Source organism: Artemia franciscana, chromosome 1 (genome assembly GCF_032884065.1).
Source record: "Artemia franciscana chromosome 1, ASM3288406v1, whole genome shotgun sequence".
Classification (NCBI taxonomy): Eukaryota; Metazoa; Arthropoda; class Branchiopoda; order Anostraca; family Artemiidae; genus Artemia; species Artemia franciscana.
The window spans coordinates 25,763,727-25,783,500 of NC_088863.1; the positions used below are offsets into that span (position 1 = coordinate 25,763,727).

The 19,774-nt window shown below is 35.7% G+C and overlaps 1 protein-coding gene across 4 annotated transcripts; it reads left to right on the forward strand.

Moving 5' to 3' along the window:
* The first annotated feature begins 2,677 nt into the window (after window positions 1-2,677).
* Window positions 2,678-19,142, forward strand: LOC136027471 (enoyl-[acyl-carrier-protein] reductase, mitochondrial-like). 4 transcript variants are annotated; one of them, XM_065704777.1, is made up of 6 exons: window positions 2,678-2,882; window positions 10,643-10,879; window positions 11,200-11,313; window positions 13,642-13,730; window positions 16,223-16,416; window positions 18,807-19,142. In XM_065704777.1, exons 1-6 carry the CDS (start codon window positions 2,718-2,720, stop codon window positions 19,016-19,018), a joined length of 1,011 nt encoding a protein of 336 aa, XP_065560849.1. In that variant the 5' UTR covers window positions 2,678-2,717; the 3' UTR covers window positions 19,019-19,142. The 4 variants fall into 4 exon arrangements, with proteins under 4 accessions (XP_065560849.1, XP_065560840.1, XP_065560867.1 ...); XM_065704768.1 differs by lacking the exon at window positions 13,642-13,730 and adding an exon at window positions 13,829-13,989 and having other exon boundaries at window positions 2,680-2,882; XM_065704795.1 differs by lacking the exons at window positions 2,678-2,882; window positions 13,642-13,730 and adding exons at window positions 4,415-4,605; window positions 13,829-13,989.
* Window positions 19,143-19,774: the final 632 nt, after the last annotated feature.

Sequence of the window (19,774 nt, forward strand, 5' to 3'; positions counted from 1 at the left end):
ACTTTGCTTCAGTTTTCACCTGTGAACCGGAAGGCCCCCTGCCAAACTGCCCGGGCTATGAAGCCCCCACAACGATGGAGCAAGTCAGCATCGACCCCTCCAACATCCTCAAACGGCTTCAAAATCTTGACACGAATAAATCGGCTGGACCAGATCACTTACACCCAAAACTGCTGAAGGAACTGGCAACCATCATCGCAGGACCACTGTCTGACCTATTCCAAAAGTCTATTAATGCCAAATCTGTCCCATCTGATTGGAAAACTGCTTTTGTGACCCCAATATTCAAAAAAGGCAGCAGACTTAAAGCAGAAAACTACAGACCTATAAGTCTCACATCAGTAGTCGCAAAAATCCTTGAAAGAGTGGTCAATGATACAATACTGGAACATCTGAAAGTCAACAATATCCTATCCCCTAATCAGCATGGGTTTCAACCAGGAAAGTCAGTTGAAACAAATTTACTGGAAACATATGACATCATTACAGATTTGCTTGACAAAGGATTGCCAGTGGACCTAGTTTTACTAGACTTTGCTAAGGCCTTTGATAAAGTCCCACACAAAAGGCTAAGAGAAAAGCTTACTGCTGCCCAGTTACACCCCAACCTGGTTAATTGGCTTATGGACTTCCTGTCAGGACGAACCCAGAGAGTCAGGCTATTTGGTGCTGGAGGTGAAAAGGTCTTTTCCAAGCCCTGTGATGTCATCAGTGGAGTACCGCAGGGAACTGTTCTTGGTCCTACACTGTTCAACATCTACATCAATGATATATTCAGCGAGGTGGAAAACAAATTGTCTCTCTATGCTGACGACTCAAAGCTATTTGGAGCAGTGAATGTAAAATCCCTGCAAACAGACGTCCAGAAAATCCAGCTGTGGGCAGACAAATGGCTCTTATCGTTCAATATAAGCAAGTGCAGCACGCTACACTTTGGATCCTCAAACCCATGCGCCCAATACCATATGCATGAACATGCCTCCAACTCCGATCCACCCATCAAGACCAGCACAGAGGAACGTGACCTTGGGGTCATCGTTGACAGCCTTTTCAAGTTCCATGCCAACACCATCAAGAGCGTGTCCCAGGCCAACACAAACTTAGGTCTGATCAAAAGAACAGTTACCAGCAGATCCCCACTAGTTTTCCTGAAACTTTACAAGGCACTAGTCAGACCCGTTTTGGATTTTGGCATGTGCGCTGCCTTCCCAACATACAAAGGAGATGTCAGGCTAATTGAGGGAGTCCAGAGGAGAGCAACCAAGGCCATCACAAACCTTGGAGACAAACCTTATCAAGATCGTTTACGGGCTCTCAACCTCCCTACCCTCGTGTACAGGCGCAACCGTAGCGATATGATGATGACCCGCAAATTGCTGAACTCATCATATGCCAAGATCCTGCCCATCCACCCAGGCCCCCCACAGTGCACCAGAGGACACTCAAAGAAGCTGTTCAAGCAGTCAGTCAGAACCAGGGCCAGAAAAAGTTTCTTCACCAACAGAGTCGTCAACCCCTGGAATGAACTGTGTGAAGCAACTGTCTCAGCCCCCACCCCCGAAGCATTCAAGAAGGCACTGGATAAAGAGTGGGCCACGAAAGACTGGAAGTATGAGTGGGACATTCCGTCCTGCTCATACCTGCTATGAGACATCACCGACTCAACTCAGGAGCATTCAACAGATCTACAGATCTTAATTTGCTCCGAAGTGCAAATTAAGGTAATTAATTAATTAAGGTAAATAATTTAGCTTTCTTTTACTATCCATCAGGCCTCATGAAGATGCAACAGCTTATTATGTTACATATTTTAATGAAAGCCTTTAAATAAAAAAAAATATAAAATATAAAAGGTAAAGGATCGCACAGTCAGCTTTCACTCATATACACTTTTTCACAGATTATAATTTACAATTAAAATCGACGTTGGATTTTGGCATCCGGTAGAAAAGACCGAAAAGTTTTAATAATAAAACTAAACCATAAAAAGGTAGAATATTATAGTAAAGAGAAAGTTTACATCCAAGAAATATCTTCAATAAAGAGGATGGACTTGCAAACAAGAAATAATTTACTTAGTTTTGGAGAAATGCTTGACTTTATCTTCTTGCTTTCTTTGAAAAATGTCGGCTAAATTGAAAACCCATTTAGTACATTTGTGGAAATTTTTGGAAATGGCTATGGTTGTAAAATTACCAAATATCTTATTGTCTTTAATCAAGAGGAAAAGAATCAAGATAAAATTTAGAAAATGATGCTTACTCGGCACTATTTTATCAAAATTAATTGTTATATCTAAAGTCTATTTTACAAGTTTTAATTTTGGCCAACCATTTTTGAGAAAAAACAATAGCACCAAATCACAATACGTATATCACGATACGTCCACAAATTCTCGCACGCCTTTGAAATTTACATTTATCTTAAAAAATTTTATTTTTTGTACTTTAAGATTCTTGAAAACAAATATTGTGCTTCATTATATAGTGTAATTCAATAATGGGGCCAGTGCTCCTCAACACATGACTAAATTGCTTCAATACTTTTACATACAGTTACGTTCAATATAAGAAAATTTTCCAAGTATTACCAGGTCAATGTGAGGAGGATTTATGATTCGCTAGATTTATATTTTTCTATACAACAAATACATTAATGTTGTCATTTTACATTGATAACAATGTTTAGATATCAACGAAAATTTAAATCCATAAAACATGACAATCTTCTCAAACGCCATGAAAGCGGCAAGCCCTTTTAAGACGAATGGGATCAGATTAGCTTCATATCTTTCAAAAGCTTTAACAGTGAAACAATTTGGGAATCCATTAGACTCTCTTAGCCTTGAATCCAGTACAATCAAATGTACAGAACCCTCTCAGGTAGGCTAGGCGCTAGCCTTGAATCAAGGGCACAAAAACTGAAGGATATGATAGAGTAGTGAACCAGAAAAATAAGGCATAGGATAGAGTTAAAATTGATTTCAGACAAAATTTCTTTGACATTATAATGAAAGTAGTTGGGTAAATATATGACTGTCCATATTATTGACTTATCAATAAAGTGAACATACCACTCAATACCCTTTTTTGTGCTCTTTGCAAGTAAAATAATCGGTTCTATTATAAAATTCATATTTAAGCACTTTTTGGTCTCTTAAAAATGACAAAATTCAAACTAAAGTATGAGTTATTGGTCATTTTCTGATAAAATAATACTATGTTTTCTCAGTGCTGTTTTCTTGGACATTGTTGACAATAGAATATTACATTTTCTCAGTGCCAAAACTATTTATAATTAGGTTAGATTAGGTTAGTTTAGATCAGAAAGTGCTTAAATTGAAATTTGCAATATAAGTTATTATTATATTCATAAAGAGCATAAAAAAGGCATCAAGTCATATGCCCACTTTACAGGTAAGTTAATAATATAGATATTCATATATTTACCCACTATTGTACTTCCTGGGTAAAGGGATACAAAACAGAGATCAGGACCACTGTTTTGGACCTTGAGGATATAGTGGTGTTGTAGTTACCTAGCCCAGTTACTTAACAGTGATTATGCTAGGGAAATGAAACACTCAGTAATAAATCAAGACCAAATACCTACTTGGGAAGGTATTGCCAAGCTACTCTGTCTACCCTCTTCTGATTCAAAAGCCTTAGAAATTGGTTTACTTGATAGGTCTATGCCTATTAGAATTTTGAAAAAATGACATTGTACCTTAATTTTCAGTTTCTTTGGCTTTAGTTCCGAAAATGCAGTTCCTGCTATTCAAGTCAAATTTTAAACCATTTCAATAGATTTGGGTCAAATTTTAAACCATATCAATGGTTTGTTTCTAAAGTAATGAAATGTATTTGCACATGTTTTGTTTTCCTTTTTCTGAGATAAGCAAGAACTAGCTGTTTAAGAACTTTACTGATTTAAATGAATAAAACATTTAGGAATGGAGAAAAGTAGCCTAGAGATTTTTCCATTACTGACCCAGAAATTAGGTGAACATATCAGTTGATGCATTCTTTCATGCACTTTTAGAATATAGTAATTGGTTTACTTAGAAATTCAATTTAAAGCCATTTATGGACCCCCAAAAGATGATATTTTTTTAATTTTTGGGCATAAAAAATGGTTAAAATATCAGTTACAAACTTGCTATTTGATTTGAAATCTGTTTTGTTAAACCTAAATAATCCAAAGGCATTGATTATTCACAATCCAAATGGATAAAGAAATCCAAAATTATTTTTACCATGCTTAACACTGTTTTCATAAATTGTTTCTTGATAGACACTTTTTTGTAATAGAACAAGCAGCTTAACACAAAAGAAAGACATGACATGGCAGGTTAGGTTGGCTAGTTTCTGAAAGCTTTTTCTTTTGCAATGGAGATTTTTGTTCTTGTGTCATCAGCAAAGTGGTATGGTTTTTTGGACAGGAGCTCAACCATTCTTGGTGGTGTTAAATCAGACAGTCTAGTTTGGATTGTTTTTTTATGAAAGTTATGTCAGATAAAATTTTGACCCTGGACAATCTTTGTGTTATATAAGTGAAATCTTCAGAAATAGGTTGTCAGCACAAAAGAGGCACAGGGATACTGTGGTGAGCCTTACACTATTGTTCTATTCTAGTATATATACTTTTGATTTGCACAACTATTTCTTAAATTTTGAAAAAATCTTAATAGACGTAGGGCTTTTAAAGTTTAAAAGGTCATAAGAATTTTGTTTTCAAAATCTACAGCTAAAGAGAAAGATGAGGTCTGCTGGAGAGGTGTAATTTAAGCTGACTTGGTAATGGTGACCACAAGATGGGTAGGGTCTGTAATGAACATTCTTTGGTGGTTTGAAGCTGACACCTCAGCACAAAAAATTCATATAGAGTATGCAAGATGGTTGGTTATAACAAGCAGCATCAGCCTCCCAGAAATACGCTCTTTTGATGAGGTTGGCATCAATAGGAGACAGGTATAGACCATGAACATGGCCCACCCTGGAAATTTGAAACTATAAAGCAATTATAAGGAACCAAAGGAAAAAGAGCAGAATAGGGAAAAATCATGGAAAAAATGTGCATTGCCCCATTGTTGGCTGACTTGGACTATCAATTGCACTCAGATTGGACTGTGAATTAAAATTGAATAGTTATGGTCATCAAGTCTTGGCTAATTGTAGAAAATGCTTATAGATTTTGACCCTTAATAAGAAAAAAAAGGTAAAGAATATGGCATTGAACTTTACAGTCCCTACTGGTGGTGCTGATCTCTGTTTCTTGGCTCTTCAGCCAGGAAGTGCAATGGGGGGCTTGGAGCCAACCATCCTGTGCTTTTGCAAACCCTTCCTGTTTACCTTCCCTAGATTTCTCCAGGTACCTATTTAGAGCTGGGCCGACTCTGGCTGAGCTTACAGAGTTTCATCACTGACCCCCATCCCAAACCAAATAATTGGGTGCACTGGGATTCAAAACCTCACCCTCTTGGACAAAGGATCCTAAATCCAGCATACCAATCCACTTGGCTAATATGGCCAACTAAGGAAAATGTAAGTTCTAATTTGTGATTGAGTGACCCCTTTCAAGTTTTCCACAAATATTTTTTTATATGATTTGGTTTGAGTAAAAAAAAAAAAAAAAAAAAAATCAAATTCTTCATAGTAATGAATGGTATGCAAATAATGGTCCTTGTCAATGATGAAAGTATAAGAGCCAAACTATTGATAACATTCAATCAAAGAATCAGCTTTTTATGATGATCCTAAACATGTATCTGTTTATTAGTGATTAGTACAGTTATTAGTAGGCTACATAAGAAGGTTTGTATAATTATAGAAAACACAAGGAAAACGACTTAAAGGGGCAATTTCGGTAAAAATATAATATGCCCTTACCTTTTGCTTGCATTAAAAGAGTACCCATGAGTGGATATAGGAAGCCACTATAATCAGAAAGGTTTGCCCTGAAAGAATACTGGGAATTTCTGTATTTTCCCCCTGAACAGGTATGTTTTTTTGTGTTTTATTATTGTTTTTTTTTTTCAGGAGTGATTGTATTTATCTAGCTGTCCCTTTGAAAAGTATTAAATTTTTTTTACAGTCATGAAGTATAAAGATATCAAATGTATTGAGTTTTGGTATTCTAAATTAAATTGAAAATATAGAATTAAAAATTTTATTTGATTTTCTTAATCTTATTTTTAGTGTTTTACTTTGAACAAATTATTTGATATTGTGTTACTTTTTATAAACACTGAGTGTAAAGGCATTAAGTATTTTGGTGTTTGATAACCAAGTTCAAATTTGTCAATATTGTTAAAAATATTCATCCAACACTTCAGCATTGTTCAACAGAACTGGATGCTGGGAGTTTATATATTAGTTTTGGTAAGTAGGCAATTGTTTTTTGTATTTTTTTACTTTTTTCACTTTTATATACTTTTGCTTTAATTTACATGCTTTTTGTATTGCCTTTAGATAAATGTTTGTCTCTAAGCTTCATTAAATAAACAAATAAAAACAAATTTTTCCAACTGATAGTAAGAGCACAACATTAAAACTTAAAACAAACAGAAATTAGTTTGTGTATGGGGGAAGGGGCTGCCCCCCTCCTCAACACTTTGCTCTTCATGTTATGGTTTTTCAGCATTTTAACAAAATTTATAAGTTACTTATTATAAACCGATAAGTTACTTATTGTTCTAATTGAACGACCCTTAGGTTTCAAGAGTTGTTTTTAAAGAATTGAGACAAAATTTAAACTTTAGAGTAAATAGCGAGGTGTTGAGGAGGGGGTAACCCTTCTCATATACATAGTATTTTCTGTTTGTTATAAGTTTCAATCTTACTCCTTGTTTTCAGTTGAAAAAATTTGTTTTTTTTATATAATTTCTGATTGCTTTTAAATAATGTCAGGATACCTAGCTCCACCTCCTCGGACCTGCCCCCCTACATATATATCCTCTGGACAATTCAATCCTGGTGAAAATTCACCCCAGACAATTACCCATTAACAACTCCCCGCAAAAAATGTCATAAAACTCTTTTTTATGACAAGAAAAAGGCATAAATCACATAATTTAACTTAAAAAAATTAATAATTTAGGAATTAGAGGTAAATGACTTGAATTAAAATCTTACTTGCATGGCTGAAAAATTCATGTCGATGTAAATGGCCACGTATCAGGCCCTAGTTCTATAGATAATGTTGGTGTATTTCAGGGGTCTCTACTATGGCCCTTATTATTCCTTATTTAGATTAATGATTTACATATATGTTTACCTCCTGAAGATATCTTCTGTAGTTTTGTAGATGATATTGCAGTGACAGTAAATGCTCCAAATCCTTCTTTGCTTATTGAAAATCTGATGATAACAGAAAACATCTGATGAAAACCTTGATGCATGGTTTTCTCGTAACTATTTTGCTTCAAATTTATCAAAAACTGAGTTCATGATATTTGGGCACTCAAAGCAGGAAAAAAAATGTTTTGAGGATTATTTCTTGTCAAGATGTGTGGACTTGCCAATTTTAGATTCCTTTTTTAATACCGGTTTAGCTTATGTTCCCGCTGGGACACCCTCTACTCTTTTTATGACACTTGGTATGTACTATGTGACATATAGCGATTGCAAATTCTGTCAGTCTGTTGGTCTTTCTGTCTGTCTGTCTGTCCTGGTTTTGCTAGTTTAGGTATTTTCAGATAAGCTAGGACGATGACATCTGGCTGGCGTATCAGGGACCAGACCAGATTAAATTAGAGATAGTCGTTTCCCCGATTCGACCATATGGGGGGGGGGGAGTGGTGGGACAGTTAATTCAGAATAAATAGAAAAAATGAGATATTTTTAACTTATGAACGGGTGATCGGATCTTGATGAAATTTGATATTTAGAAGCATATTGTGTCTCAGAGCTCTTATTTGAAATCCCGACCGGATTCGGTGACATTGGGGGGAGTTGGAAGGGGAAACCTAAAATCCTGGAAAACGCTTAGAGTGTAGGGATTGGGATGAAACTTGGTGGGAAAATAAGGAAAAGTCCTAGATACGTGACTGGCATAACCGGAACGGATCCGCTCTCTTTGGGGGAGTCGGGGCGAGGGTTAATGCTGAAAAATTAGAAAAAAATGAGGTATTTTTGACTTACAAAGGAGCGATCGAAATTTCATATTTAGTCATATCTCTTATTTTAAATCCCGACTGGATCCAGTGAAATTGGGGGGAGTTGGAGGGGGGAACCGGAAATCTTGGAAAACGTGAAAGTTGAGGTATCTTTACCTTATGAATGGGTGATCGGATCTTAATGAAACTTGATACATAGAAAGATCTTGTGTCTCAGATGCTCCATTTTCCAATTTGAATCGGATCTGGGGACAGAGGGGGAAACAGAAGTCTCGGAAATCGGAAATCTTGGAAAACGCTTAGAGCGGATAGATCGGGATGAAACTTGATGGGAAGAATAAGCGCAAGTTCTAGATACGTGATTGACATAATTGGAACGGATCTGCTCTATTTGGAGGTGTTTGGGGGGATTTCCAGTGCTTTGGGGAATTCGGTGCTTCTGGACGTGCTAGGACGATGAAAATTTGTAGGCGTGTCAGGGATCTGCACAAATTGACTTGATAACAATCGTTTCCCCGATTCGACCATCAAGGGGGCTGGAGGGAGAGGACAAATTGAAAAAAATGAGGTATTTTTAACCTACGAATCGGTGATCGGATCTTAATGAAATTTGATATTTAGAAGGACCTCGGGTCTCAGAGCTCTTATTTTAAATCCCGGCCGTATCCGGCGATATTGTGGGATTTGGAGGGGGAAACAGGAAGTCTTGGAAAACGCTTAGAGTGGACAGATCGGTATGAAACTTGGTGGCAAGAATAGACGCCAGTCCTAGATGCGTGATTGATATAACTGGACTGAATTTGCTCTGTTTCGGAGAGTTGGGGGGGGTGTCAATTTGGAAAAATTAGAAAATTTGAGGTATTTTCAACTTAAGAACGGGTGACCGTATCTCAATGAAATTTAATATTTAGAAGTAACTCATGTCTCAAAGCTCTTGTTTTAAATCCCAACCAGAACTGGTGACACTGGGGGGAGTTAGGGGGATCCAGTGCTTTGGCTAGTTTGGTGCCACTGGACGTGCTAGGACGATGAAAATTGGTAGGCGTGTCAGGGACCTGCACAAATTGACTTGATAAAGTCGTTTTCTTCGATTTGACTATCTGGAGGGCTGGAGGGAGAGGAAAAATTAGAAAAAAGAAGTATTTTTAACTTGTGAGTGGGTGATCGGATCTTAATGAATTTTGATATTAGAAGGACCTTGTGTCTCACAGCTCTTGTTTTAAATCGCGACCTGCATTAAGCCTCTGATTTTTGTTTTAAATCAATCTATTGATTCTTAGAATTTTGCTAGAGTTCGTGCCATATGAGCTCTTTGCTCTTGGCTCATCCGACCTCGTCATAAGTGCCATATGAGCTATTAGCTCTTGTTTCTTTCTTCTTTCGTCGTCTTCCTTTTTTGATACCTGTTTCTTCTACTTTTGCTACTACTTTGTTTACGTTCGTTTTTTTTGCTACTTGTTTTCTTGATCTGTTGTTATGTTTGTCGGAAGATGTATTACTTAAAACTGTGAATTTTATCTTTATGTTCAATGTATTAAGCTAACACATCGAGCTCTACTCTCATTTAGCTAAAGTAGAAAGTTTATTATAACTATTGTATCAATAAAGATTTGCCTTACCCTACATAGAATAATTTGTGACAGCTCATCTGTATCCAGGCTAATTGGCGGTCCATGTTCAGCATTCAGTTCTAACCATTTTTTTTTTCAGGGAGACTGTTAGTGTTCGAATATAATTCAGTAGAACCAGTTTATCTGATGGAACACAAATATTGCTTTGAAGCTCTCTGGTAACAAACAACAAAGAGAGATAAAACTCCACAAAAAAACTCAAACAAGACTGCGGCCAGTAAACCTTACTGGCTGCAGTCTCGTTTAAGTTTTTTTTGTGGAGTTTTATCTCTCTTTGTTGTTTGTTGTCATGTCTGACCAGTTTGGCTTAAGAACTTTCATAAGCCCTTTGGTACCTCTACACTTTTTATCTTCAGTATTATTAGCCTATGGCTTGAATAGCCCATTTTTATTGGATTATTAATACATTTATTGTTAGGAGGAAGCACTCTGGGTTGAAGCTTCAGGTTCGAGTTCTATGTGGGAAAAAGAATATTACAACAATATCATTAGTAGACCTAGCTTTATAAGAAAGTACTGCCCCTGTAATTGTTTTTCCATTTTGAATGTCCAAACTGTCTATCCCTAGTTCTTAATAAATTGTGGATTTACGAAATACAGTAGTTTAACCCAAAATTGAAAACTTCTTAAATTTTTAGCTGTTGAACTGCCGTGTATCTATTCATGACATAGGTGTGGCCAAGCTGGATTAAAATAATATGTCTCACCAACATGTTCAAAATATATTATTGAAAAAAATGTCAATTCTGGTTTCAGTCAAAATAACTTCATAATAGCCAATTTTTAGACTAAGCTTTGGAGGCATTCTGAGCTTTGTGCTTGTAACAAAATTTTTTTCATATGTATCAAAGTAATAGCATGTTTAAACTGTTCCTTTATTGTTACTTTTTTTTAGGTTGTTGTGCATATGCTATATTCTCCAATAAATCCTGCTGATATTAACACAATTCAAGGTGTTTATGCTGTAAAGCCACAGATCCCCTTTGTCTGTGGAAATGAAGGAATAGGTAGAGTAGTTGAATCTTGCAAATCTGACTCGAAGCTCAAGAAAGGTGACCTGGTGGTGCCTAGAAAGAATGCTCTTGGGACCTGGAGAGATTACGTTGTAGCTTCTGAAGATGACTGGCTCAAGGTATATAATTTTCTTTGTTTAGTTTTTTGATTTCTAACCTGGTTCTCTGTGCCAGTATTTCTAAGAAAATTTTCTCAGTTGCTTAGCTTAGCCCAAGGGTGTAAATGCTTTGGACCAGAAGCATGTCAACCTCAAATTTTTGTATAAACATACGACAGTTACGTTTATTAAAATTAGGAAAGGAAAAAAATATCTTAATGCTTAAAGGTTTAAATATATAGAACGTTTTCCTAGTTTTTCTGTAGTTACTTTATTTATTATATTCTTTAATTCAGATTTAAAGGACAAACAACAGATTAGATATTTTTTGTTACTTTTAGGTACCCTCTGACTTAAGCCCTGTAACACTAGCAACTCTAATGGTAAACCCAGGGACAGCTTATAGGATGCTGACAGACTTTGTTGATTTAAAACCAGGATCAGTTGTTATTCAGGTAAACTCCATTATTTATTTATTTTATCTGGATTGTTACCAGGTTTTTGGCCGGGTTTATAAATTTTGTTGTTTGATGAGAGAGAGAAATTTATTCCGGCAAACAAACAACAACTGCAGTTTATTGTCCACCCCAAGAAGTGAAAAACTTTTCCAAGGGGTGGCAAAAACATGCTAAAGAAGTTTTTGAAAACACTAAAAGATTCACTGTTTGTAATTCAACATCGATATAATCAACAACAATAAATAATATAAGAATTGTACCATAATAATATAATGATGGATATAAATTGATTTAATAAATTGACTTATGAACTTCTTTGTTCCATTGTTAATTCTGAATCCTGTTTCAAAATTCTGTTTTGGTAGTAGAAAGAGGCTAAATCTGTTGGAAGGTAGTTTTGTTGTTGTCGTGGTCCGATTTGGATGCTGTCTTTGCAGGGTGTAATATTTGAAGGCTACCTGTGGGCAATCCTAACACAGTCCTCTAACTCATAATGTTTTTTGTTAGGAAGTCGGAGTGAACAATAACAATGTAAACACGCAACGAAACAATAAAAACCTCTTTGGTTTTTAAGGTTTGCATTTAGTATCGAGTTGTATCGACTATCGATTATTGTATCAAGACAAGCATTTGCTCTGAGTAGTATATGTGTGCAGTTGCGTTTATCATATAGAATTGTTTTTAAGTCAGATAACCGAAGTCTAAACAAACCACTTTTTACATAATAATTTTAATGAATAATATTTCTTTTGTAGCAGTATTATGGAATTAGCAATCCTTATTCAGACTCAAACGAAGGGCAATTTGTGATTACGAGAACTTGTAGGACTTAAAAAAAGAGCCCGTAAAAATAAAATTGAATTAAAGTTAAGAGTACATAATTCAAATCAACAATTAAAACACATAGATTTGTTTGACAACTTGTGTTTATGAAACTCAAAACAATAATAAAACTGGATGTACAAGGTCCATCTTGTGATGCTTGTAACTTGCATATTAGTTGAATTTTTTTTTGCAAGCAAGGAAGAAAACAATGAGAAACATAAGTTTTTCACCGAAGACTGGATTTACCTCTGGCCTGAGAAGGCCCTCGTCCAAGGTCATAGTCGTCTGTATGAAGCTATGAACATTTTTGGAAGGCTATCGACCTATCTTGTCATCATGGGGGGGGGGTTGTTTGGAGGAAACCTCTGGCCTCTCTTTATTTTGAAAAATATCTTTTTGTAGTGGTGTTTTCACTGAAAAATGCCTTTTTTGTATTTTAATTGGAAAAACAGTAAATTTTCCCCCTTCCTCCCCCTGTTCCAAGATACTGAAATATATATCCCTGCTAAATTTTTGCGAAGTGAAACCACTGGCAAGTAACACTCAACACTTGAGTCACATTAAAAAAGACTTTTTCAAAGCTACGTATGGGAGTTTACTTATCTACGCAGAATCTCGGTTTAAAAGTAAGAAAACACAAACAAAATTCAACGCCAGTAGTCTACTGGCCTCATTAGCTTTTCTCTGAAAGATGAACTATTTACTAGACGAATTATTCACTGAATATACTATTATATTACCTTGTGACAGCGTAGTGGTTAAAAACAACGCTCGGAAACAACTGGGACTGAGAGTCAATCGCCCCTGTCGCAAGGAACGACACGTCGTTAAGCATTTGATTATTGTTTTCTTCATTATTCCTTTAACCATTTTTTATATAAGTTATTTACAAATTTTCAGCTGCTTTTTTTTCTGAATTGAGTTAATTCATTTTTGGTAAGTACTGCTATAAGTAAAATTCTTGTGACTTTGGTCAATCATGTCATTAATTCAAATTGAAAAATAAAAACGTTCTGCTCTTTTGACTTTTTCAACTGCCTTCGCCCATTTTTGACAAATTGTCTTTGTTGTGTTTTGGTAAAAACAATGCGATTAGCTACTTTTGGTCCGTTTGGCTTTTCCTTCTTATAAAACGCGTAAAAAGTGATGCATCAGTTGTTCTGCAACTCGTATTTTTCTTTAGAATAATTTACTTTTGTTTTAAATAATTGGCTCTCGTTGATATGTAATAGAATGAGACAAATATTCAAACTTTTCTTATATCTAAAACATGAACTGATGAAATAGAACGATCAATTGTTAATCCGTAAATAAGTAAAAGAACAAATAAAAAACAAGAATTTACTTTGATTAATGCAATATACAAAGACTAGATGTCTTATAAGGGTAAAAACTGAGGGTTGACAGTAGACACACACATAAACACACACACACAAACACACAGTCACACACACACACAGACAACACACTTGGAACTTCTAAGGTAAAAACGCTTTAAAGTTTTGCAGGGTTAAACATGGAGAGCCTGAAAGAGATTTTTGTCAAAAGCTCCCAGAACACACCTCAAACCTGGTGACCTTACAACTCAGGTAATGTCGATGTCTTGTGTCGAATTTCAGTCTTAACATTTCTTTTTTTGTACTTGTAACCGGCAAAGACAACACCTTACTTTTGTTTTCTGTGCTAGAATGGTGGTAACAGTGCTGTTGGCCAGTCTGTGATACAGCTGTGTAAACACTGGGGAGTGAAGACTGTCAGTATTGTTAGAAATAGAGAAGGAATCAAAGAATTAAAAAAGATACTCCAAGAAATGGGTGCTGACCATGTTCTCACGGATGAGGAGCTCAAGTATGTCTTAATGTTAGAAATTGTTTCTAATGACTATATTCTCACGTCTGTGAAGCTATGTAATCACTAAGCTGACTCTGTTCTCGTTGATGATGAGCTCAAATATGTCTTAATATTAGAGATTGTTTACAGTGACTATGCTCTCACGACTATGTAACTATGCAATCACTGTGCTGACCATGTTCTCACGGATGAAGAGCTCAAGTATGTATTAATATTAGAAATTGTTTCTAATGACTATGCTTTTTCGACTATGCAACTATATAATCACTATGCTGACTCTGTTCCCACGAATGAGGAGCTCAAGTATGTCTTAATAATAGGTTCATAATGACTATATTCTCATGACTTTGTAACTATGTAATGACTGTGTACTATGTTTGAACGGATGAGGAGCTCAAGTACGTCTTAATATTAGAAATTGTCTATAACGATATGTTCTCGCGACTATGTAACTATGTAAAGATCACGCGGACTATGTTCTCATGGATGAGGAGCTCGAATTTGTCTTAGCATTAGAAATTGTTTATTACGTCAATTTTCTCATGACTATGTAACTATCTAATCACTATACTGACTCTTTTTCCACGGATGAGGAGCTCGAGTATATATTAATATTAGAAATTGTTTCTAATGACTGATTCTCACGACTATGTAACTATGTAATCACTATGTTCACTCTGTTCCCTCGGATGAAGAGCTCGAGTATGTCTTAGTATTAGAAATTTTTTATAATGACTAGGTTCCCACGACTATGTAACCATATAATCACTATGCTGACTATGTTCTCTTGGACGAGGAGGTCAAGTATGTCTGACCATTTTATTTTGATATTAGAAATATGTTATCGCTCTAACCGTGAAGCTCTTCTCGGGTAATTACCATCTAGTTTTTGTAGCCATATATCTAGTATGACGTATCCGTACACATCGGTATACCCATTTTAGAGGTCGAAATTGGTCAAATAGACTGGGGGTCAAAAATTGCCAAATAGTCCAAAATTTGACGCTAAAACTTTTTTTCGTCTCAAATGCCTTGTATATTTTTTGTTGTCCATAATTTCTAAACATAAATCGTAAATATTTTTAGAAGGGCTACTTGACTGATATTAGGGGGAGCTCATATGCTTTATTTTTCGCCTATATGTAGTATACCCGTATTAAAATAACTGCCGTCATTGCCAAATGACTTCTTAAACCTATATGTTGAATTCAAGAAGTGATAAAGAATTTAAAAATAATTCAAGAGTTTAGAAAAAAAAAAACAAGATACTCCTAAAGGCAAATATCGTTTCCTTCCTTTTTTTGTTTTGAAATCATATACTTTCCTGACTATTCGGGATCAGAAATTGGTGTGCTTAGCCGTTTCAGGGTGTTCATCCTCGCGTCAATGTGTACATTCAGATCTATGAACCTTATATTTGATAGGAATAAAGCTTCAGTACCACAGTCACTTCTGATTTTGAACTTTTAAGCAATTTTATTTCTACGTCTATAGAACTGTTTAAATCAAAAGAAATTCCAGTCCCATCACTTGCTCTTGACTGTGTTGGTGGCAGAAACGCATTGGAACTGATAGAAACTGAAATAACACTGAACGCATTGAAACTTAAATCTATTTTATGTCTACGTCTACAGAAGTGTCCAAGTCAAGAGAAATTCCCCTCCCATCACTTACTCTTAACTATTCGGGCATACTGGAACATTTGAAAAATGAACTCTGAAACTGATTAAAACTAAAAAAAATAAACTGAAGGCATTGAAGTGTGAATCTGTTCTGTTTCTAGTCTACAGAAACTTTGTTCAAGTCAAAAAAAAATTCCCGCCCTATCACTTGCTCTTAATTGCGTGAGTGGCAGAAACGCATTTGAACTGATTAAACTGAAATCTAAAACTGATTAAAACTGAAAAAAGAAATTGAACGCATTGAAACTTTAATCTATCTTGTTTATAGCTCTTCAGAAATATTCAAGTCTAAAGAAAAATCCCGCCCCATCACTTGCTCTTAACTGTGTGAGTGGCAGAAACGCATTCAAACTGATTAAAACTGGAACAAAATTGAACGCATTGAAATTTAACCCGTTTTATTTCCAGGTCTATAGAACTGTTCAAGTGAAAATAAATTCCAGCCCCATCACTCGCTCTTAACTGTGTGGGTGGCAGAAACGCATTCAAACTGAATGAAACAGAAACAAAACTGAACGCATCGAAACTTTAATCTATTTTATTTCTAGGTCTACAGAAGTGTTCAAGTCAAAAGAAATTCCCGCCCCATCACTTGCTCTTAACTGTGTGGGTGGCAGAAACGCATTGGAACTGATCAAAACTATGGGAGAGAATTCAACTATGGTTACATATGGCGGAATGTCTAAACAACCATTAACCGTACCCACCGCGGCTCTCATTTTTAAGGACATTACTCTGAAAGGTAAAAATAAGAGGGTCTTGTTTATTTCCCCGTGCCATTTAAAACAGGTGTTCTAAGATGCGGACCTTGTGTTGTCCCAGATTATTTCAATGTGGACTATAACTCTGATTATAAGAACTCTTTTTATGGCACTTGGTATCTACCAAACGACATATAGCAATTGCAAATTCTATTGGTCGGTCTGTCTGTCTGTCTGTCCCGGTTTTGCCACTTTAGACACTTCCAGTTAAGCTAGGACAATGAAATTTGGCAGGGGTATCAGGAACCAGACCAGATCAAATTAGAAATTGTTTTTCCCCGATTCGACTATCTGGGGGGGAGTGGGGGGATGGTTAAATTGGAAAAAATAGAAAAAAGGAGGTATTTTTAACTTACGAACGGATGGTCAGATCTTAATGAAATTTGATTTTTGGAAGGCTATCGTGTCTCAGAGCTCTTATATTAAATCCCAACCGGATCTGATGACATTGGGGGGAGTTGGGGGGGACCTAAAATCTTGGAAAACGCTTAGAGTGGAGGGATCGGGATGAAACTTGGTGGGAAAAATAATCACAAGTCCTAGATACGTGATTGATATAACCGGAACGGATCCGCTCTCTTTGGGGGAGTTGGGGGGTGGGAGGGTTAATTCTGAAAAATTAGAAAAAATGAGGTATTTTTAAATTACGAAGGAGTGATCGGATCTTAATGAAATTTGATGTTTGGAAGGATATCGTGTGTCAGAGCTCTTATTTTAAATGCCGACTGGATCCGGTGACATTGGGGGAGTTGGGGGGGGGGAACCTAAAATCTTGGAAAACGCTTAGAGTGGAGGGCTCGGGATGAAACTTGGTGGGAAAAATAAGCACGAGTCCTAGATACGTGATTGACATAACCGGAACAGATCCGCTCTTTTTGGGAAAGTTGAGGGAAGGGGATGATTCTGAAAAATTAGAAAAAATGAGGTATTTTTAACTTACGAAGGAGTGATCGGATCTTAATGAAATTTGATGTTTGGAAGGATATCGTGTCTCAGAGCTCTTATTTTAAATCCCGACCGGATCCGGTGACATTGGGGGAGTTGGGTGGGACCTAAAATCTTGGAAAACGCTTAGAGTGGAGGGCTCGGGATGAAACTTGGTGGAAAAAATAATTACAAGTCCTACATACGTGATTGTCATAATTGGAACGGATCCGTTCTGATATACTGAATTTTGAACACAGAATTATGTCATACCAACTTATTGATAGTCTGATATACTCTGATACCACACACTTCCATGGTTTACAATAGTATGTCGATGAAAAAAACTAAACAAAAAAAAACAACAAGAAGACAAGGTCGTGTAAGACATGACAAAACATGGAGCCGCTCAAAGGCCAAGTGGAATTTTTTTTTTCATCGTGGTTGGAGTGATAGCTGGAACTTAATAAGGAACGAAATACCTTACTAAGGTTAATATGATTACTATGGGCGAAACGCCCATAGTAACCAAAAATAACTCGTTTTAATAAGAACTGACTTGAGAACTAAATACTGGCAGTCCTGCAGCTTAATGGTGTTCAGTATTAATGAATGTCGATAAACTCCCCTCATGACCATAGGAAAATTTTGAAATTCGAAATTGATACGATAATGATGGGCACTAATAATGTATGAAAAGAAGAAAGGAAATAATAAATGAAGAGAGAAAAATCAAATAGGTGAAAACGAGGATAGGTGAAAACGAGAAAAAAACAAAAAAACAACAGCAATATCTAACTTTCTTAAGTGAACTCTGCGAGAGGAGAAAAGACATTGAGTGTCTTTTCAGTTTTTAAAACCTTACTACTTACCCAGTTTCAAAACCTTCAAGCTTCAAAATTTAGTTTAATTTTTAATTTGGCATAATCCTTTTACAGAAGTTAGTTTTATGTTTCTTTCAAGATGAAATTCAAAGACCAATATGGCCAAGTATTAAGAGAAATAAAATATAAGATCTTTAAAAGATCCTAAAAGAGATAACATCAGTCAACATAAAAGAAATGGTGTCAAAAAGAGGAAAGAAGAAGGAGGAAAAAAGACAAAAATAATTCAGTTTGAAAAAATATTCAAAGAATAGTTCCGTTTGTCATTTGTTGAGATTGTATTTTAGGCTATTGTCGTATTTTTAGTCTTGTTGTTGTAAGTTTTATTATCATTGTTCATTTCTTTCTTCTTTTAATTCTGTTTTTATCTGTCTGAACTCAAGCGTAGATTTTTCTTGTAGTATTCTTTTTACCGAGTTCACTCTGTTATTTCCAACGAATAGTAGATTTTTTGTTTATTTTAATACATATAAACTATATTATTTCGATTCAAGATGAATTCAGCTGCATGCTTTCTTCATAACTCTGTTAAACTCCTAATAACTGTTCTTCCGTCTTCTTAGGTTTCTGGATGACTCGCTGGAACTGGCTGCACGATAAAGATGGCCAACGGGAGCATCTTGTCAATGAATTGTGCTCTTTAGCAAAGCAAGGAGTCCTCCAATCGCCTCCTCATACCCTTGTTCATATTGATTCTTGGATAACAGCTATTGAGGGTGCAACTGACAGTCGTGGCCTTGTTGGAACTAAGTATATCCTTTCCTTTGAAGCTTGATTTTCTAAAAATCTGTCTACCAAGTATTTGTTTGGTGGCTTACGATGAGTCTGTGATTCAAAGTGGTTGCTCATACTGTTGTTGTACTTTTCATTTTGAGTAAAATATGTCTGAATAGTTTGAATTCTGGACTTTAGATTGAAAAAAAAAGAGAAAACAACCCATGAATTGTATTTGTGTCTGCTTAAATTTATAGAAATATTAACCACAAAATCTGAATTTTGAAAATGATGCAAAGTAGGAAGGGAACAGTTGAAAAGAAGGACTAAGGATGAAAAAAATAGATATTATGTATATTCTTTCCTCTGAAGCTTGATTTTCTGAAAATCTATCTACCAAATATTGGTTAGGTGGCTTACGATGAGCCTGTGATTTAAAGTTGTTGCAGTGTCTCTTACTGTTGTTGCAGTTTTCATTTGAGTAAAATATTTTTATGTCTGAATAGTTTGAATTCTGGAACCTAGATTAAAAAAGAAGAGTAAAAAGTTTGAAGCTGATGTCTACCCATGAATTGTATTTGTTTCTGCTTTAATTTATAGAAATATTAATCACAAAATCTGAAACTCAAAAATAATGCAAAGTATGAAGGGAACAGTTGAAAAGAAGGATTAAGGATGAAAAAATGTGGATATTATTATATAGTTTCCTTGGAAGCTTGATTTTCTGAAAATCTATATACCAGGTATTGATTCGGTTGCTTACGATGAGTTTGTGATTTGAAGTGGTTGCTCTTACTGTTATTGTTGCGTTCATTTT

Excerpts from the sequence above, each read along its gene's own strand:
- LOC136027471 (XM_065704768.1), top strand. The coding sequence starts at position 2,718 with ATGACAATCTTCTCAAACGCCATGAAAGCGGCAAGCCCTTTTAAGACG. Across the intron at positions 2,883-10,642 it reads AATGTACAGAACCCTCTCAG|GTTGTTGTGCATATGCTATA; the intron begins GTAGGCTAGGCG and ends ACTTTTTTTTAG. Across the intron at positions 13,990-16,222 it reads CTCACGGATGAGGAGCTCAA|GTCTACAGAAGTGTTCAAGT; the intron begins GTATGTCTTAAT and ends TTTTATTTCTAG.